General features: G+C 46.5%; 2 protein-coding genes across 4 annotated transcripts in view; one reads left to right on the forward strand and one right to left on the reverse strand.

The window, feature by feature from the left end:
- Nucleotides 1-18,569, forward strand: part of LOC143149907 (signal-induced proliferation-associated 1-like protein 2) — a 75,271-nt gene that overhangs the window by 6,174 nt on the left and 50,528 nt on the right. The gene's annotated exons all lie outside the window — the stretch shown is intronic.
- LOC143150453 (uncharacterized) overlaps nt 1-18,569 on the reverse strand; it is a 31,312-nt gene that overhangs the window by 830 nt on the left and 11,913 nt on the right. Inside the window, exon 2 of one of the 2 annotated variants that reach the window (XM_076318728.1) lies at nt 10,441-10,967. The exons of the other annotated variant lie outside the window; for it this stretch is intronic. Within the exon in view, the coding sequence (XP_076174843.1) occupies nt 10,504-10,908 (405 nt within the window). The 5' untranslated portion in view covers nt 10,909-10,967 and the 3' untranslated portion in view covers nt 10,441-10,503. Of the gene's footprint in view, nt 1-10,440; nt 10,968-18,569 lie in introns of those variants that run through there. 2 annotated transcript variants of the gene reach the window in all.

Raw genomic sequence — 18,569 nt, forward strand, 5'->3', positions numbered from 1 at the left:
ATTTGATCCTCTCGGTCGAGCGATAAAGCCGTTCGGACGGTGTAATTTGTAGACGGAAAAAGGGATCGACCATATGGTCGTATGGACCGGCAACTCGAACCCGAAACCTTTCGTTTAACGAACAACCAAACGATCCAGTTGCCCGGGTGTCGATTCACCGATTTTTTCACCCAGATTCTGATATCGTAACGGGCCGTCACAGTGTTAATTGGACACTCGGGCCAAGTAGCCTAATTACCTTGTCCAGTCGCGAGGATACACCCTTCGCCCAACGGTATCTATAATTTATTACCACTGTTAACGAGACAGATACAACTGTTACAAGACACGAACACGAAGTGAACTGTACACACAAACGACCAAAAATGAATAACATCGACGAGCAAACTTTGAGAATTTTCTCATTTTTCAACGTTAAGATCACCCGTTTCTTTCGTGGAAGCTGACGTTTGTAAAAAAAAGCGCAATCTCGAACACTCTAGAAGAAACGATTTAAGGAATATTTCCCCGAAAATGACCCACCGTGGAAACATTCTAAGCTGTTTGTCGCGTGTAAACTGGTACGATCGCTCATTGAAATTGGAATTTTTTGTTCCCAAGTGTACCGATCCACGATCCGCGATTCGAGCCGGTGAACAGCGTCGCGACGTCGAACGCCGCCACCGTTACCAGGCCACGGTTCTTTCCCGGCGTAGGGTTCGTGGACGCGTACGCGTGTTCGGGGAAAGGAGAACGACCGAGACCCCTCGGTTGTCGCGAGATGAATTCGTCTGGGGTCTCCTCCGCTCGTCCTCGAACCCTCTCGACCCTCTTTACCTCCGGTGCTCGTCCGCGCGACGCGAGTTCCGTTTAACGCGATGCCACGCATATTAAAAAAGCTCCGCTCGGCCATCGACGCCGTGAACAACGCGTAGCCGAGGAATCTGAAATACCAGCCCGTTGGAGAACCATCGAGGAAACGCCTCTCGACAACCGTTTCAAAAGTCTCGAACACCGAGGGGAACAACGCGCGCGGCCAATGCCGCGGATAGACTCCGAGATTTCGAGCCAAGCTCGGATCGAGCTCCCTTTCACCGTACCGTACGAAAATATCCTACTTCTCGAGCAAATTCGAGTTCCCCCGAAATTCCAAAAATTGCGAATTTGGCGCACGAAACGGTCCATCGACGAATTTTCACGGGTTTCTCCTCGTTTCGATCGAGGCACAGCAGTTTTTTCTATATGTATTCTTCATAGGGTGTTGTAAATGGAATTTTTTTTCTTTTATGTAACAATCATTCTAAGAACATACTCTTGAATGTATCTTAGGTATCGAAATGAAACGTACACGCGAAAAGATTCCTACTTGCCAACTTCGTGCGAGAGAGAGTCCGAGTCAAGTTCGCACGGAATGAATTCCCAAAGACTCCGTTTCGGACCGCCCCCTTTTCAAGAGTCGAATAATCTAAAATTCTTCGCTGGATTAAATTCAACGGATTCCTCGTTACCAAGGTTTCTCGAGCTAACAAGATCCACGTCCGGATCGTTGGAACGGAAATATTCTCGATCGTGTTGGTTTTTTTTTTTTAAATTGTCCACCGTCCTCGATCGTTGCCCGATCCGATGCATCTGGTGCACTTGTTTGCGCGTAACTCGCTCGGGCGAATCCCCCGCCGGTACAATTACACGACGCTCTAATTACCCTGGTCATCGTCGTTGTCGTCGTCGTCGTCGTTGTCGACGTCGTTGTCAACGGCGGCTTAAAGCGTCGCCTTCGAGTCGCTGAAAGTAATTACCGCAACTGTGGCGCTTCCGATAGGATTATTCGATTATTCTGGCCGGAGGGAGCGATCGATCGAGCGATCGCGATTCGAAAACAAGGAAATCGTATTCGGTGACGTAGGTTATCTGTCGTTGCGTTTGTTTGCTCGGCGATTAACGATGGAAAGGAAAGAGGGAAAAATGAACACACGCGTACACACACATAATGTGCGTGTACGCGCAATGTTGCGTTTTGGTGCGCCGATCGTAGAGGGAAAGGTGGTTTCTGGCAAGCGCGACAATACCGATCGACTAGACCGTTTCCTGGCGACGATAACCCTTCCCTCTGCCGGGATCGAATTATCGGTACCGGAGCGTCGGCTCGGCAGGATACAGGTTCTTTAAATGCAACCAAAGGCAATTAATTAGGGCCGGATGCGTTGATCGACCTCTGGGTAAGTTCGTCAGGGTTCGAGCGTTGGGGCTTGGCCCTTTCGTTGGTAGTTTCGAGTGTGTCCCTCTCCCGGTTAGCGGTTGTACGGTTCGTCGAAAGCGAAACGGAACACGCGTGCCCGATTCGCTCGAGTTTGTCGCCATCGACGAATTCTCCTTCGGCCTGAAAAACGAACGACCCGACGTAATTGTTCACCAGGGTAAGAAACCGAGTCCACGCCTTTCTCGTGCCCGCGGCTTTATAAATAAGCCTTTTTTTTTCTCTCCTTTTTTCGCAACCCTTCGCGTTTCGACCCGTTTCGTACGTGGAATAAAAGTATAACCTAGATAAATAAATATTAAAATAGAACGAGGTGACGCATCACGGTTGGGAACTTGGATGGATTCTCGTGCGCTCAGTCCACCGCGATTCGATTACGGTGGATCGACGATCGTTTGCGTACATTCGTGTACGTATTTCTTTGGTTTTGATTCGCGTTCGATTCTTCGAGGCCAGTGTCTCGCGCGTGGACATTCTCGCGATGGTATCTTTCGATTTTTATTGCTTTTGCGCAGTTAAATATAGCCGATCTGTGTTCCGGTGGATGTCTACTAGATCTCGGCGCACCTAATCGAGAATCGAAGGACTTTGAGAATATTTTTCTATTCGATGGTTCTTTTAAAAATTTAAGTAATCCATGTGGAGATCTACCAGACCCTTGCGTGTCTATTCAAAAGTTAAAAACGTTCGTTGACTCGGTCTCGAGTTTACAAAATATTCTTCCAGTCGATGGTACTTTTTTAATTCGCGCAATCGAGAACAGAAACGGAGGATTATTTTTGATCCCATTGGCACGATGGTCGAGTTATCCATTTTCTTCTGTGTTCTATTTAAAGTTAAAGACACTAGTTGACTCCGTTCCGAGTTTACAGAATATTCTTCCAGTCGATGGTACTTCTTTTAATTCGCGCGATAAATTATCAGCGCGATCGAGAACAAAAACGGAGTATTTTTGATCCCATTGGCACGATGGTCGAGTTATCCATTTTCTTCGTAGCGGGATTGCGCATCGGCAGACCGCAGTAGGTGGCATACCGCGTTCTGTGCTCTTTGCCGTTGCATTGTTTATGCGTGAATGGGCTGTACACAAAGGGCGCGCAATACGAGCCCGCGTTCTCCCGTATATCTCACCTAGGAAGAAGACAACGAGTCGCGAAGAATGCGTCGATGTATCGCAGATGGTAGGGTGAAAAACGCTGTGGGGTGCGTATTATAATCCGGAGGGTAGATTTCGAGACGCGGCTTTCGCATTTACGAGAAAGGAATCCGCGATCGGGGGACGAACTGAAATTGAAAGAAACCTTTCTTTTTTTTTCTTTTTTTCTTTCTCTCTCCACAAACGAGAAACCGTCTACGGAGGAAAATAATTTGAAAAAGTTCACAACGTTGAAAACTTTGGCGCGAAAAGTACCACGAACGTATCGAAACTCGTGTTTCAAACTTTCTCGTACAACGAGAGAGAACGTTTCGATCGTATCCAATTATCATAGCTACAATTATAAACAACAGTCGTGGAAAATTTCTTCGCATTGTCACGTACGTGTGAGACGTCCCAGTCGTTGTTCTTCGAAAATTAATTTCCCACGGGGGACATTATGCAAATAATTTTTCCACCCTCGGTACCGAACACCATTCGCGGAGTATCTTTCTATTCTATAATTCGCTCGTGAGATGCGCTCACTTCGAAAATTAATTTCCTACGGGTGACATCGTACGTTACCAATAATCGTTCCACACTCGGTACCAAAAACCATTCGCGGAGTATTTTTCTATTATATAATTCGCTCGGGAGATGCTCTCACTTCGAAAATTAATTTCCTACGAGTGACATCGTAAGTTACGAATAATCGTTCCACACTCGATACCGACAAACCGTTCGCGTAACATTTGTTTCTATCGCCATTCGCTCGCGAGATACTTTAGTCGAGATAACACAACACCCTTTCACCGAAAAAGGATTTTTCCTCGAGAGAGTCAAGGATTCCTCAAGGCCGTTGGAGCGTGCACTCACCGAACGGAGCCTGCGCGTATTCCATCGCCCGGATGGAAATGGTAGGTAGAATGTCCCTAGGTTTGTCTGTTCGGTTGCATACCCTGCGACAACGGGATTACCGTGTGTACCCGATTACGTTGACTCTGTCCTAGCCGGCTCGAACGTGTCTCGTTGGTAAGAATCGGCGAATATACTGTTACGGCGCAGCGTGTGGGCTAACTGTAAAAACATCATCCACCGTGGATGCGCGACGTTCAACCGCGAGTAAAGTTATCAACGGCGCGAACGTCACATGGCGTACGAGACCTCTTGCCGGGAACGTTCCCGCACCGTGAAAGATTCCACGGGACCATAAGTCGCGTGCACGCGCGACTAATTCCGAAGCCTCGGCGCGAAATCCGATCGACCGGTTTCGCGGGACGCGAACCACGGCTACAAATAGCGACAGATCGCCCGAAACACGGTCAAAGATCGAACGATCGACTTCTCGACACGCTTGAACCCGATTGTTCGGAAAACCGTGCGCGCAAACACGCGACAGATGTAGAAACACGGAGATCTTCAAAGCTCGAACGATCGACTTCTCGATACGCTTGAACCCGATTGTTCGGAAAACCGTGCGTGCAAACTCGCGACAGATCTCCCGAAACACGATCAAAGCTCGAACGATCGACTTCTCGATACGCTTGAACCCGATTATTCGGAAAACCGTGCACGCAAAAGCGAGCGAAAATTTGCACCGTACAAACGAGAAAGATTCTATCGACGATGAATCTGCTCACAAGAGATTTAAATTATAATTTTTCACTCTGCGAACAACGGGACGAAAAGTTATTTATTTATCATCGGTGGGTCTTCCGCGATAGAAATTTCTGCCTATCGTTCGATCGCTCGTCGAAGATCCTGTAAGTCGATAACGTTTTCGACGGTCACCGTCGTAATTAGTCGCGCCGATGTTTTCTACCGGGTGGGTAATGAAAATTTCTTCGATGGTCGTTTCTCGGGGCCGATCGAAGGAACGCTAGGACTCTTCGCGTGTAAATTACCTGCGATCGTACGACCCAACGAAACGAGGGAACGGATGCTCGTTCGTGATCGTTCTCGAAGGTTTTCCCAGGCGGTAGGTAGTTGTCGTCGCGATGACCGCGGTTCGATGGGAATCGTTTTGGTTATAGAGAATGGTCGCGCGGCGTGCAAATGGGCGTGAATCGCGTTTCTACGAACGAAGAAATTTCAATGAAAGAGTGGGAGGTAATTTTCCCGGTATCCTCAGGAAGAGAAAGGGTCTGGCGAACGGGAGGAGCGCGACGTCGAGTCGCCGAGACATCTGTTCGTTATTTGCGAGTCTTTCAACGGGGGATCTTTCTTCGTCTTTCGTAAATGGTCGTGTTTCGCGATCGTTTCCAGGGACGGTTCGGTCGCGTTTCTCGCTCGTTACGAAAGTAACAGTGGAAACGCGTTCGACTTGCGCTTTTACGGTGCCGCGTGCCACCGAACGAAATCTCCATTTGGCGGTTCAATGGACGAGGCTATCGGAAAATTGGGGTAGACGTCTAGACGTGGTCGAAACGTGGTCAAAGCATTGACAAGGTATTGTCCACGTATAGTCGAAACATAGTCAAAATGTAGTCAAGGCATTGACAAAGCGTAGTCTAGACATTGTCAAAACATGGTCACAGCAATGACAAGGCATAGTTTAGATATAGTCAAAATATAGTCAAAGCATTGACAAGGCATAGTCTAGACATGGTTAAAGCATCAAGGCATAGACATAGTCAAAATATCGTCAAGGCATAGTCCAAACGTAGCAAAGTGTCATTGGGGCATAGTCTAGACAATGTCAAAGCATCGTCAAGGCATAGTCTAGACACAGTCGAAGCATCGTCAAGATATATTCCACACATAGCAAAATGTCGTTAAAGTCCAGTCGTAGCAAAGCACAGTCGAGGCATAGTCAATGCATACTCCAGGAATAGTCTAGACACACTCAAAGCATCGTCAATGCATAGTCTAGACACGGTCGAAGCATCGTCAAGATACATTCCACACGTAGCAAAGCGTCGTCAAAGTCTAGTCGCAGCGGAGCATAGTCGAGGCATAGTCGAAACACAGGCATAGTCATCAAGACACACTAGAGACACGGTCGAGACCCAGCGGGGGCATCATCGAGACATCAAGACATCGTCGAGGCACGGTCGACGCCTAGACGAAGCAACGTCGAGCGTGTACACGCGTTCCCATATATCCCCGCGTTTCTTGCAAGCTCACTTTCCGTCGCTGGACAGTTTAGTCGTGCCGATAAAAAGCCATGGGCCCGTATAGGAGCCCGCATACCTGCTCGACCGCTCCTCGACTAAACTGTCGCCCCGCAAAACCTCGATGGCAAGTTTCTAGCCCACGCGCCCGCGTTTCTTTTCGCGAAACCGCCTCCGAGAGACGTTTATCGCGCGGTCGGTGAGCCGGTCTCTCTCTCTCTCACACACACACACACACACACACTCACTCTGTCTCTCACTCTGTCTCGTACACGTCGAGCGGAACGTCCCGAGTGCAGGTCGCGAACAAGAGAACCGTCCGTATTAGGTCAGTAGCATTCGGGTGTTCGCCCTCCGTGGAAAGGAGAATAATAATAAGAGGAATCCAGCCCTCTCTTTTCTCGTCATCCTCGTTTCTTCTCGGTTGGGTTAGGTTTGCCCCGAGTGACTCTCCGGAATAACGGCATCTCTCGGACCCTCCTCTTCCTCCGCGCTGCCTCGGACTCCTTTCCCCGTACTCGTCCTCGTCCTCGTCGTCGTCGTCGTCGACTTCGTCCGCGCGACTTTGCCTCCGACACTCTCAGCGTTCGCCTTCACCGACAAGATACTCCTCCTCTTTTTCCGTATGCGTTCTCCTGCGATGTGTGTACGCGCGAATACGCGCGCGCGCGCACGGAATCGCCCGTGCACACGCAAACGCGATACGAGTGCCTCCGCGGATGCACTCGAGATTCTGTCGCGTCTTGAGGCAGTCTCGTCTATCATTTTTTTTTTCAATCTACTTATTTTTATTTACACTTCAAATTTTTCGATTTCTCGAACAATTCTTCCGTCTCGTTTAACCATTCGTATCTTACCAGTGCACGGAACTCGTCTACGCTTGTTCCACGTTGATACTTTCGTGACATCGTTCTCGATGTACACTCGATAAATCATTCCTGCATTATTTTTACGCAATTGTTATACATTGTTCGATGTACAAGTGATATCGAAATTATCGTGTACCGTTCTAATGAATTTCGGAAGTTAAAATTCCAAGTTCCTAAAATTCGTGACATTTCTGCCCGTAGAGACTCCACCGGGTAAATTCGAAGGGAAGGTTTAAAGTTAGGAATCTCGACTTAAGATCGAACGCATCCGCGCGGAATACCCATCTACCAGCTACGAAAAAACTTGTCCGTACTACCACAAATGTGTAGGCGCGACTCGACTTCCGATTGATAGAATGCGGTTGGTCGATCGGCGCGTTTGCGGTGGGACGCTTCTTTTTTTTTTCTTTTTTGGGCCTTATGTACCGGGTACGGACGATTCTCACCGGCTGGTGTCCACCGTCGTGCACTTCCTGCGAACTTCCGGTCGGATGTTTCGCGCAGGTACAACGCGATATTAAACAGTCGCACTCCCGAGGGTTTCGATCGCGGTAGAACCGAACGAATGGTCCCTGGTCGTTCGATGACGAAACGAACGACGATGAGTAATCGGCGTAAACGGGTGACGTCACGAGCACGCTCGATGAAACGGTTTCGTTGGTGTCGTAACGTAATCGGTGAGACACATCTATCGGGACAAAGAGAGGAAATTGCGAGGGACAAAAAGGAACGAGCAGAGTGGCTCGTTGATCCGATTATTTATATCGTCGTTGACAATGGTGGAACGTTTTCATCCGAGCGTGGAGATTATTGGGTAAAGCGACTCGCGTACGAATCAAATCGCGTTTTGCACGGAGATTCGTTTACTCGCGCGAGAACGAACGAGCGAGCGAGCGAGCCAGTCCCGACGAGCGATACGCCGCTTCGGGATACACGGGTGCAAAGTCGATTTCAAACGTTCGTGTACTTTCAGAATGTTGCTAATGACGTTTGGCTTACCTCATCTAGGTTTACGAGACCATAATCCTACCGTGGAAAGCAAATGGATGGTATTTAGATTGAATTTTTCTTTTTTTTTCAATCGTTTCTCGTACGCTTCGAGCTTTCCGCGCAAAAACTTTCAGCTCGGGTTTCATTGATAATCTCGGCTCCCCGTGGTTCCTTTTACGGATACAATTACGATAAGTAAATTGAACGAGGTGTTCAAGAAGACGAGGAAGAGAGCCCTTTCTGTGCAGAGTTTACGTATCGTTGATTTCGTAGAATCGAACGCGGGAACTCGGCGTAACGATGATTTAAATACCGTGGGTTTAGGTATAAACGCGATGGTGCTTCCGGAGAAACTAAAGGGGGGGCTCGATTTAATACTAAAAGCAATTACGAATTAAATGTGAAAGTAACGATATACGGGCGCGATGAAACTTTCGCAACTTGTTCACGCATCGAGAATCCCTTTGTAACGTATTTTCCGGTTTCAAGGGTTTCCCGAAACTCCGATTCCGCTTTCCACGGAATTAACCTTATCCGCGTGGCCCGTTTAACGGATACTCGATACTTCTCATCGGTTTTACTCGGGCGAGAGTCACTCTTATCGCGTACCTTCGGATATTTAAAAATTCTCTTCAAACTTCTCGTTCCGCTACGAAACTACTCTCTCGGTCTCTACATTGTCGAATTAAATATTGCCCCATACGTTTAATAAACTTTACTCGAACGAAAGTCACTTTTATCGTGTACTTCCAGATATTCGAGCATTTTCCTGCTCATTCTTTGCACAGAATTACCGTTATCCGCGTGGCTCGTTTAACGAATCCTCGATACTTTTCATCGGTTTTACTCGTGCGAGAGTCACTCTTATCGAGTACCTTCGGATATTTAAAAATTCTCTTCAAACTCTCGTTTCGCTATAAAACTACTCTCTCGGTCTCTGTACTAATTAAATATTGCCCCATACTTTTACTAAACTTTACTCGGTCGAAAGTCACTTTTATCGTGTACTTCCAGATATTCGAGAATTTTCTTGCTCCATTCTTTGCACAGAATTACCGTTATCTTCGTGAACCTCTACACCGTTTTGCGGGAAATTTTCACTGTTATTGTGACCCGTTAAATGCACGATCGTTGCTCGATATTTTCGATAAACTTTTATGTCGCGCGCGGCGCGACAAAGAAAGATTCACGACGAAACCATCGATGTTACCGAGGTTTTACGTCGAGCCGATTCCAATCCTCGTGGGTCTCGATACCGAAGTCGTAGTAACGACGACGACGAAACGACCTGTTTCTTCTCCGCGACCCGCTTGGATTTTCTGGGTCACGGTGCGCTCTTTCTCAACCTTTCCGTATCGGTTCGCTCGCGTTCTCGTGCACGTTCTCGTATCCGCAGGTTACGCGACCGGAGTCTCTCGTCGTACCAGGATTCGATTATATCCACCGGTACCGTCCCACGCTACCCGATAACCAACGTGTTCTATCGATCCTCGCGCGAGCGCGAGCGCGCGATCCAGCTCGAACTTGAGAAAGTTTCGTCGCGCGTCGATCGATCCTTGAACACGATCGAACGGTCAAACGCCCGGAGCTGTGTTTCTATATGCGTCGAGTCGCGATAGACACGACGCGCATTCGAAGTAACCGTTCCGAGTAGGGATGTCGATTCTCGTTGAAAAATATCGGCGAAAGATCGGTATGTCTAGCTCGCTTTGTTTGCGCGTATTGTCAAAGTTTCTTTAAAAGAGAGAATATTATGCGTCTGCTTTTCGAATAGATCAAATTTCGTATCGGAGAATTCGGTTCGTGACGAAAATGGTCGACGAAAGATCGGTATGTTTAACTGGTCTTATTTGAACGTACTGTCAAAGTTTCTTTAAAAGAGAGAAAATGATGTGTCTCCAATTTCGTATTGGAGAATTCGATGCGTGACAAAAATGGTGGACGAAAGATCACTATATTTAATTCGTTTTATTTGAACGTACTGTCAAAGTTTCTTTAAAAGAGAGAAAATTATGTGTCTCCAATTTCGTATTGCAGAATGCAATTCGTGACAAAATTGATCGACGAAAGATCGGTACGTTTAATTGTTCTTATTTGCACGTACTGTCAAAGTTTCTTTAAAACAGATAAAATTATACATCTGCTTTTCGAATAGATCAAATTTCATATTAGAGAATTCGATTCGTGAGGAAATTGGTCGACGAAAGATCGATCCACCGTTGCAAAAGTATCGATGCTTTGAAAAATCGGTTCAACATCGGCATCCGTAGTTCCGAGTCGAATGGAATTAGACATTACCCGGGACGAATGGAACCCTCCTTTCCTGTCTGCGAAACGAAAGAGCGAAGCAACCAACGTTGGAAGCCTCGAAAAGGGAAAAACTCTCCTCTCCACTTCACTCCACTCCTCTCCTCTCCTCTCCTCTCCTCTCCTTTCTGGTCTCTCGTTGTTCGTGGCGCATCGACTCCGTGAATAGTCGTGCGTCTCCTTTGTTACAATTCGGCTACTCCTTTCAGTCGAAGCTACACCTGCACGCACCAGACTGCCACGCTCGAAACGGAGTCGCATTGTACTCAGCCGTCTGTGTCGCGTTTTTCACGATATCTCGGCCTCGACATCCGCCGGTCCTCGATTGTAATAATAATAATACGACTTTATTGCACGCACACGATACGCAATAATAGGAATAGAAATGAGAAAATTGAAGGGGTGGGGAGTGGCCGGCGCAACAATAGACTCTAAAAGAAAGAAGGCGATCCAATTTTACAATTAACGCGCATACAGCGCGGAAGGGTACCCGATGTATTTTTTATTTACAACGCAAGTCTCCCGAGAGGTACTTCATCCACTTTTTTTTATTCAATTACCGTTCAGAAATATAGTAGAAAAATTTCACGAGAAAATCTCACTATTGTAAAAGGAAAAATTTATCCATTTTTTTAAAATTTAAACCAGTTTCAATTATCGATCCGCGTGTAAGTATAAAATTCAAGGAGCCGAGTTACCACCTTTTTCTCTACCGTGTTTTCCCACTGCTAACGACCGAGATGCGAACGCGACGTTGAATACCGACAAAAATAAAATTATCGCGGAGAAGGTAGACTCGGTCCGTAGACCGTTTACGGAAATTCTCGCGTCCGTTTCTAAAAAAGAAGAAAAAGAAAAAACCCTAATCAGATTCGGGGTGAGAATCTCGTGGTATTAAGCGAGGCACGTACACGGCGGAGTTTGCGTGGAAGCTTTCACTGTCGGTAGATGGATAAGAGGCAACGGTGTAGACGCGCTCGAGTCACGACGAATCCTCTGATGCAATTGCGCATCTGCACCGAAGCGTACGACTGTCGCCTCGGCGCAAAAGTTACGCTCGTATTAAATGAACCGTTTCCACGGGATCTGGGAGCCACGAATGGGAACGCCGTTTTCGAGCTCGACTCGCGAAACGAGTCCAACGAATTCGTAGGCGGCTGTTCCTCGTTAGCGCGTTAAACGCAACGCCAGTTTTCTATACTTAACGCGTTAAACGCCACGTTGCTCCCTAAAGAAGTTACTACGATTCTCCAAACCACTCACAAGACACGAACTCTAGTACTCGTCAACGATCTGAGTAGCATTATCCTCGTTAATAATATTACCAAGAGTACGAATACTTAAAACTAATATTCGTTTATCGATATTTTATCAATATTAATAAAACATTAATATTTCAACTTTTTACGTTACAATTCTCGACGTTGCTCCCTGGAGAAGTTACGATTTTCCAAAGTACTCACAAGACACGAACTCTAGTACTCGGCAACTATCTAAGTGACATTATCCTCGTTGGTAATATTACCAAGAGTACGAATACTTAAAATTAATATTCGTTTATCGATATTTTATCAATATTAATAAAACATTAATATTTCAACTTTTTACGTTACAATTCTCGACGTTGCTCCCTGGAGAAGTTACGATTCTCCAAAGCACTCACAAGACACGAACTCTAGTACTCGTCGACTTCTAAGTGGCATTATCCTCGTTACTAATATTATCAAGAATACAAATACTTCAAATTAATATTCGTTTATCGATATTTTATCAATATTCATAAAATTATCGAATACTTCAACTTTTTACCTTACAATTCCCGACGCGTTAAACCTCACGTCGGTTTTCTACGTATAACGATGTCTGAGTTTGCTCGAATCGTAAAAAGTTGAAATACACTATTTCAATTCTCATACCATAGCCAACGAGAGTAATGTCATTTAAAAGTTTACGAGTATCAGAGTTTTTGCAAGCTCTTTCGAGAATCGTTGTAACTTCGAAGCACCGGTTCTCAGGTACCACCGTGGATCGTTTAACGCGCTTGGTAGATTCGTCGTTCCTGGATCGATCGGGCAAGAAAAACAACAGGAGAGGATAACGATCGGTGTATAATTATTTCAAGCGCGCGGATTGTAAATATTTTATCCGAACGTGCAATTTCGAATCGAACGATCGGTATCCACGATTGTGGTATCTTCGCGAGGATCGAATTGAATCGTACACGGAAACTAAGTAGCGAGTTGCGGTAAACTTGCAGGATAGAGATCGATAATTGGAGCTTGGACAAAAATTTGTAATACGAAACAGTTCAACGACGATTATCAAATAACGAAGACGATTTTCGAGAACACTTCGGAGTTGTGAAAGACTGAGAAGAAGTCGAAAGAAGAGTAGTTGGAAGATGCGCTCGGTAACAGATCGCTCGAAAGTCGAATCGAAAGTCGATGAAACGCGAACGATTCGAAACTTTCCTAAGTCGCGTCGTTGCGTTAACGACAATTGTCTTTCCCACTTTCACCGATTTCGTGGAAATCGTCGTTCACCGAGGAAATATGAATGAACGACGTTCTCTCGCTCGATCGATTCCAGAACGACTCGGTTTATCTGGCTCGCTTATCTCGCGATTAATACCGAGCAACCGTGACTCGGTGTTTGTTTGGCCTCGTGATTCCCGATCGTAATCTCGGCCAGAATTGGCCGTAAGAAAGCAGCCGTATTGCCGCTTCATTGAAAAGCAGGTTCGTCTTAACGACAGCAGGGGAGTTTCTGCACGGCCGGAAGAAAACCTGGCAAAATGTCTGCACGATGTACGTCAAGGTGCAGCTCGTTGGATTCGTTGAGAGTTCGCGCCAGTTCGACGACCAGAGGGTACACCTTTGCGAAACTTTGTCATCGTTCGAACGAAATTTCGCTACGAATGAAAAAAGAAAACGCGTAAGAAACGAAACTCGTGCGATGGGGCACACGGTGATCGAGAAAATTGAAATGGTGGTTATCCCATCGGACGTTTTATTCTTGCCATTGGTCCTGCTGTATATTATTCGGTTGTTCTGAAAGTGATTTCGTTTTCCAAAATGGAGAATATATAATTTAATAAAATGTTTCGACACTCTAGAAAAATCGTGTTTCATTTTCACAAAAAAAAAAAAAAAAAAAAACGTAATGGTTTTCCGAACAATTCAATACTTTCAAAGGTACCCACGAGTGTCGAGTACCTCCCCGAATTAAAATTTTATTGCACATACGAGTAAGAGTACGATGTAAGTAGAGTTCAATGTTACTCGAGTTGTCGTTCAAAGCGTCGTGTCCTTTTTATTGCCACAATTTCTTCTCCGTGTTATTTTTATACACTCGAACCGCAAAAAGGATCATCGATATTTTCTTGTCCACCTATTTTTATACCCTCCGATTGATAATATTAGTTTCACCGGTGTTCGAGTTACCGCTTCGGGCGTAACGTACTGTCTTGTTCGATAACTTTTGTCGATTTCTCCGTTGTAAAAAAAAAATACTATTACACTTCGACTTCGAACAACTGTAAACACGCGAGTCGAAGAATCTACGCAAAATCTTCTCGCGCGTTCATCGAACAGTGATACCGTCTTTGGAAAAATGAAACCGAAATAGCTTCGTTTCTCGTGTAACGACCAAACTGATCGAGCAAACCTATTACTCATTTACACCACGGTTTCTTCGTCGTTTCGTTTTTAAGGGTTCGAACGATCGTTGCGTAAAAAGAAGAAGAAGAAGATATTTCGATGCTTTCGAGTAGAATGGCGCAACGCCTCGGTTCCCCGTTGGAATGCAAGCAACGATGGAAACGTCGAAACGCGAGAGATCGTTGCGGTAAAAGTTCGCGATCGATTTCGGTGGACGATCGCGTACCCGTAGAAACTAGGAAATTGGCAGGTTGGCGTTACGAATTTGTGCGCAGCAGGAAGTCGGAGCGGTCAGATTCCGAAAGAGCGCGCCGACGCTACAAATTGCACGAAACGGGCGATGTTATGCGATCTTTATTGCATCGGGGCACCGGACACGAATCGTTACGTCGAACCTTTCGTCGTTCCAGCGGTGCTCAGGAAGATCGCTACGAGCCGATAACGAAGCGGCTGGCCCGCCACCGGAACGCCTACGAACAGAACAAGTCGTTTTCCTTGCGTAACGCATCCTCGGACACGCCACCGCCGCCGCCGCCGCCGCCGCGGCGTCGGCGTCGGATCCTCTTTCTCCGTTTTTCCGCGATATTTCGCGCTGGTTCGCCGCGCGGAAGATTTCTCACGAGCGGTGGGCCTCCCCGGCGCGAGTTTCGCGACGCGTGGCGGCCAGTTTTCCTCGAAGAGAACTCGACGTAACGACCGATCGAAAAGAAAACGAATCATCGGGACGAGGTAAACCGCGAAGGACCACGGAATTCCGGATCGGTGGCTAGAGGAGAAACCTGCTTTGCTGCACTCGGGAGGGGAGAAAAAAATATCCGCGGTCGAACCGCGATTAGACGCGGATAATAACAGAGGGAATTATCTACGGTGAGCCGAGAAGAGGATACGGAGCTTTCGAGATAGTTTTCGAGAGGTTGTTCGTCGTCGAGATACGCATCTGGATGGTGACGAATACGGATCGGTGTGGACATCGGGTAGAGGGAATTATCCGCGGTGCGTTAAGTGGATCAACGTACTTGGAGAATTGCTGCTCGGAGAAAAATATTCGTCAAGGTTCGTTACTGGCCACGACGAGAGAAAGAAGTAACTTTCGAAGGTAATTTATATTACCGAACACGGTGACAGTGTACCAAGATGAGAAATAGATTTTTTTTGAAAATCGAACGTCTCGAGAGCACATCGGTGCTCGCTCTTGCCATCCAGAGGACTCTTTCGAGCATTTCGTCCGATCCACGCTTTCTTCTACCGGTGAGTACGCGGTGTGAGAAAGTTTCGAAAGAAATTGGACACAGTTTGAACATTTGCGAGAAGACCGTATCGAACGGTCGCCGCCGCTGTTCGTGATCCTTGGCCCGTTCTTCCTGTGTTCTGCTTTTTTTTGCAACGGTTAGAGGACGGCCTGGAAGCGGCGCAGGACGACGAAGCCTTGGACTCTCGAATCTTGACACGCCAGAACGATTACGCCGCCGCAAACCCGTGGGAAGACCACCGATTCTCCACTCGTTCAGAATTTCGATAGAAACGTTCGCGCGAGGTTTAAACCGTTGCAACGCCGCTCGAGGTTTGCAAACCTAATTGCATCCGGGGACTACATCCTCCCTGGAATGCCTGAAAGGGAAATCTCCACGAAAATCGTCCGTGTACTTCTCTCCGAACGCGAGCGATCATTTACCAAGATCGAATCACGTTTGTCGGGGTAATTGGATCATTACTTCCAAAATATACTTCCTTCGAATGTTGTCGATAATTTACGAAAGTTGTTTTAAAATTAATTGAAGAATACGCTTCCTTTGAGAGTAGACAATCTTTTATAAAGACCGTGTAGAATTGTTTGGCTACCTCGTTGAACATCGAGTCGAAAACGTGGAATGTTCCTTCGTGGAGCTTTCTTTTCGAGACGATTACTTTTGGATACCTTCGTTGAACATCGAGTCGAAAACGTGGAATAAAATGTTCCTCCGTGAAGCTTTCTTCACGAGACGATTACTTTTGGATACACTCGTGGTAACGGTGTAATCGATCGACGAAGCTTTTACTTTCGAGCGTGGCTTCGAAGCAATCGCGACAAAGTTCGAGGAACCGTGAACAGTTTCGCGCGAAACGTGAACTCGGTTCGTTCGGTTTAACAATAAAGGCTGGTCGCGAGAGGGAAAAATCGAATCGAGTGGATACACTGTCGATTAAGCGAGGGTTACGTAGGATAGACAGGCACGAAGAGCGAGGAGGGGGGTATTTCCGGTGCTCAGGGCCGTAGCTCGCCCTCAGCGCTTGTTCTCGTCTCCCTTTCTCCTAGCAGCACAAAGGATTCCTCTCCGATCGTCTCGAGGAACGAGCAGGTCTCCGCGTCCTTCTCGTGGCGAGTGTCTGTCGCTAAACGGGACGAAAAGAATCCTCCTGCCAGATGACGCTCGCCGCTTCGAGGAAAGAAGAAACAAATCTTTGGGTACGTCGACCCCTGTTTCGTTCCTCCTTGTTTGTCGAAACGAGGATGTTGAGAAACCTTGCCATTTTTCACACACGGTTGAAGATTGAAAAATTCACGAAGGAGCCTCGAGAACGTCTCCCAGGGGACTAAAAATATGTCAGTACGCGATAATAGAAAAACCAAGTCCAAGTGTGCGAACGTTGTAGTTGTTGGAACTTATCCGAGATATTGAATCCGTCTCTAAAACGATCGATGTCATCGCGATATTCGGTTTAAAAATATTCCAATATACATAGATATGTTCTCGTATCGTGACAGTCTTATTTTTTTAACCGATTATCGTTATCTTATTGAACTTACGATCGTTACGAATATCCGTATCCGAATCGGTCGATTGTCTCGCTAATCGTTTCGAAGATGCTCCGATATCCAAAGTAGATGGAAACAACGCTCAGGTGAGTTCGATCGTTATCGCGTTCACACGTTTCGACTTGTTTTCAACAACTTTCGCATCGTCTTTCGGGAAAGTGACATCTCTTATTCGACGAGGAAAAAAGTCTTGGACGAATTTTTCCAAAATTCTACTTCTCTAACGTGGACGAAAACTTTTTGTGAGAATTGCTCCCGTTTTTTTTCAACACGACTAATTTCTCATGCCCAGGATTTCTTCAACCCAAACAAATTTCTCTCGTCCCTTGTCAACTCGACTAATTTGCTTTTTTCGTCCTTTTTTCAACCCAAACTAATTTCTCTCGCCCTTTTCCAACTCGACTAATTTCTGTCTTCTTTTTTTCAACCTAAACTAATTTCTCTCGTCCTTTTCTAATTCGACTAATTTCTCTCTTGTTTTTTTCAACCCAAACTAATTTTTCTCACCCTTTTCAACGCGACTAATTTCCCTTTTGTTTTTTTCAACCCAAACTAATTTCTCTCACCCTTTCCAACTCCACGAATTTCTCTCGTCCTTTTTCAACTCGACTAATTTCTCTCTCCCCCTTTTCAACCCAAACAGATCTATTTCCAACTCGATTAATTTCCCTCGTGCTTTTCCAACTCGACCAATTTCTCGTTCTCCTATTGTTGCGTCTGTCGTTAATCAGAGCGAAAAGAAACCCTCCTTCTCCTCCTCCTCCTCCTCCTCCTCCTCGAAGAAAGAACGAATCTCTATGTACGTCGATTCCCCTTTAGTTTCCTCCTTGTTTCGAAATTTCTGCCGCGTTCTTTCGCGATTTATAGTCGCGTACAGTTTCCGCGCTGGAATCGCGCGAAGTCGCGTGCTTTTCGAGCCGACTAATTTCTGTCGCGCAGCTTTCTCATCGTTGCGAGACACTTCATCGTTGCCCGTGGTAGCGTTACATAGCCGGTCGCGGATACATATAAAGCGGGGCACGGTCATAAATTATAGCCAATGAGAAATGTGTCCGTTGGCAGTGGTCGGTGTAGCATTACTCGTAATTAGAGGCCGAGGAGCATTAAACTAGAAGAAGTGAGTGAGTCGGTATGTCGCAATGTCTGATCGCTGCTCGGCTTACGCCAGCTTATCCGCGATCGAGCCGAGTTCGTTTCGGACGCGCGACACGCGCGATCCCTCGACTCGTGCACTCGCTCGATCGATCGCGACCTAACCAGTCGTGAGAATCGCGAGAGACTGTCGCGAACTGTCGTGGATCGATCGATCTGCTCCAAGATCGCGTCAATCCACGGAAAAGTAATTGAAACGAACGTACCACGTCAGTCGATTAGACGAGACAACGAGTCAACGTCCAAGCGATGCTTCCGAGACGAAAAAGATCCAAAATGAAACCTCTCGACGAAAGTTTACAACACGCTGACAAATT

This window comes from Ptiloglossa arizonensis, chromosome 8 (genome assembly GCF_051014685.1).
Source record: "Ptiloglossa arizonensis isolate GNS036 chromosome 8, iyPtiAriz1_principal, whole genome shotgun sequence".
NCBI classification, from domain to species: domain Eukaryota; kingdom Metazoa; phylum Arthropoda; class Insecta; order Hymenoptera; family Colletidae; genus Ptiloglossa; species Ptiloglossa arizonensis.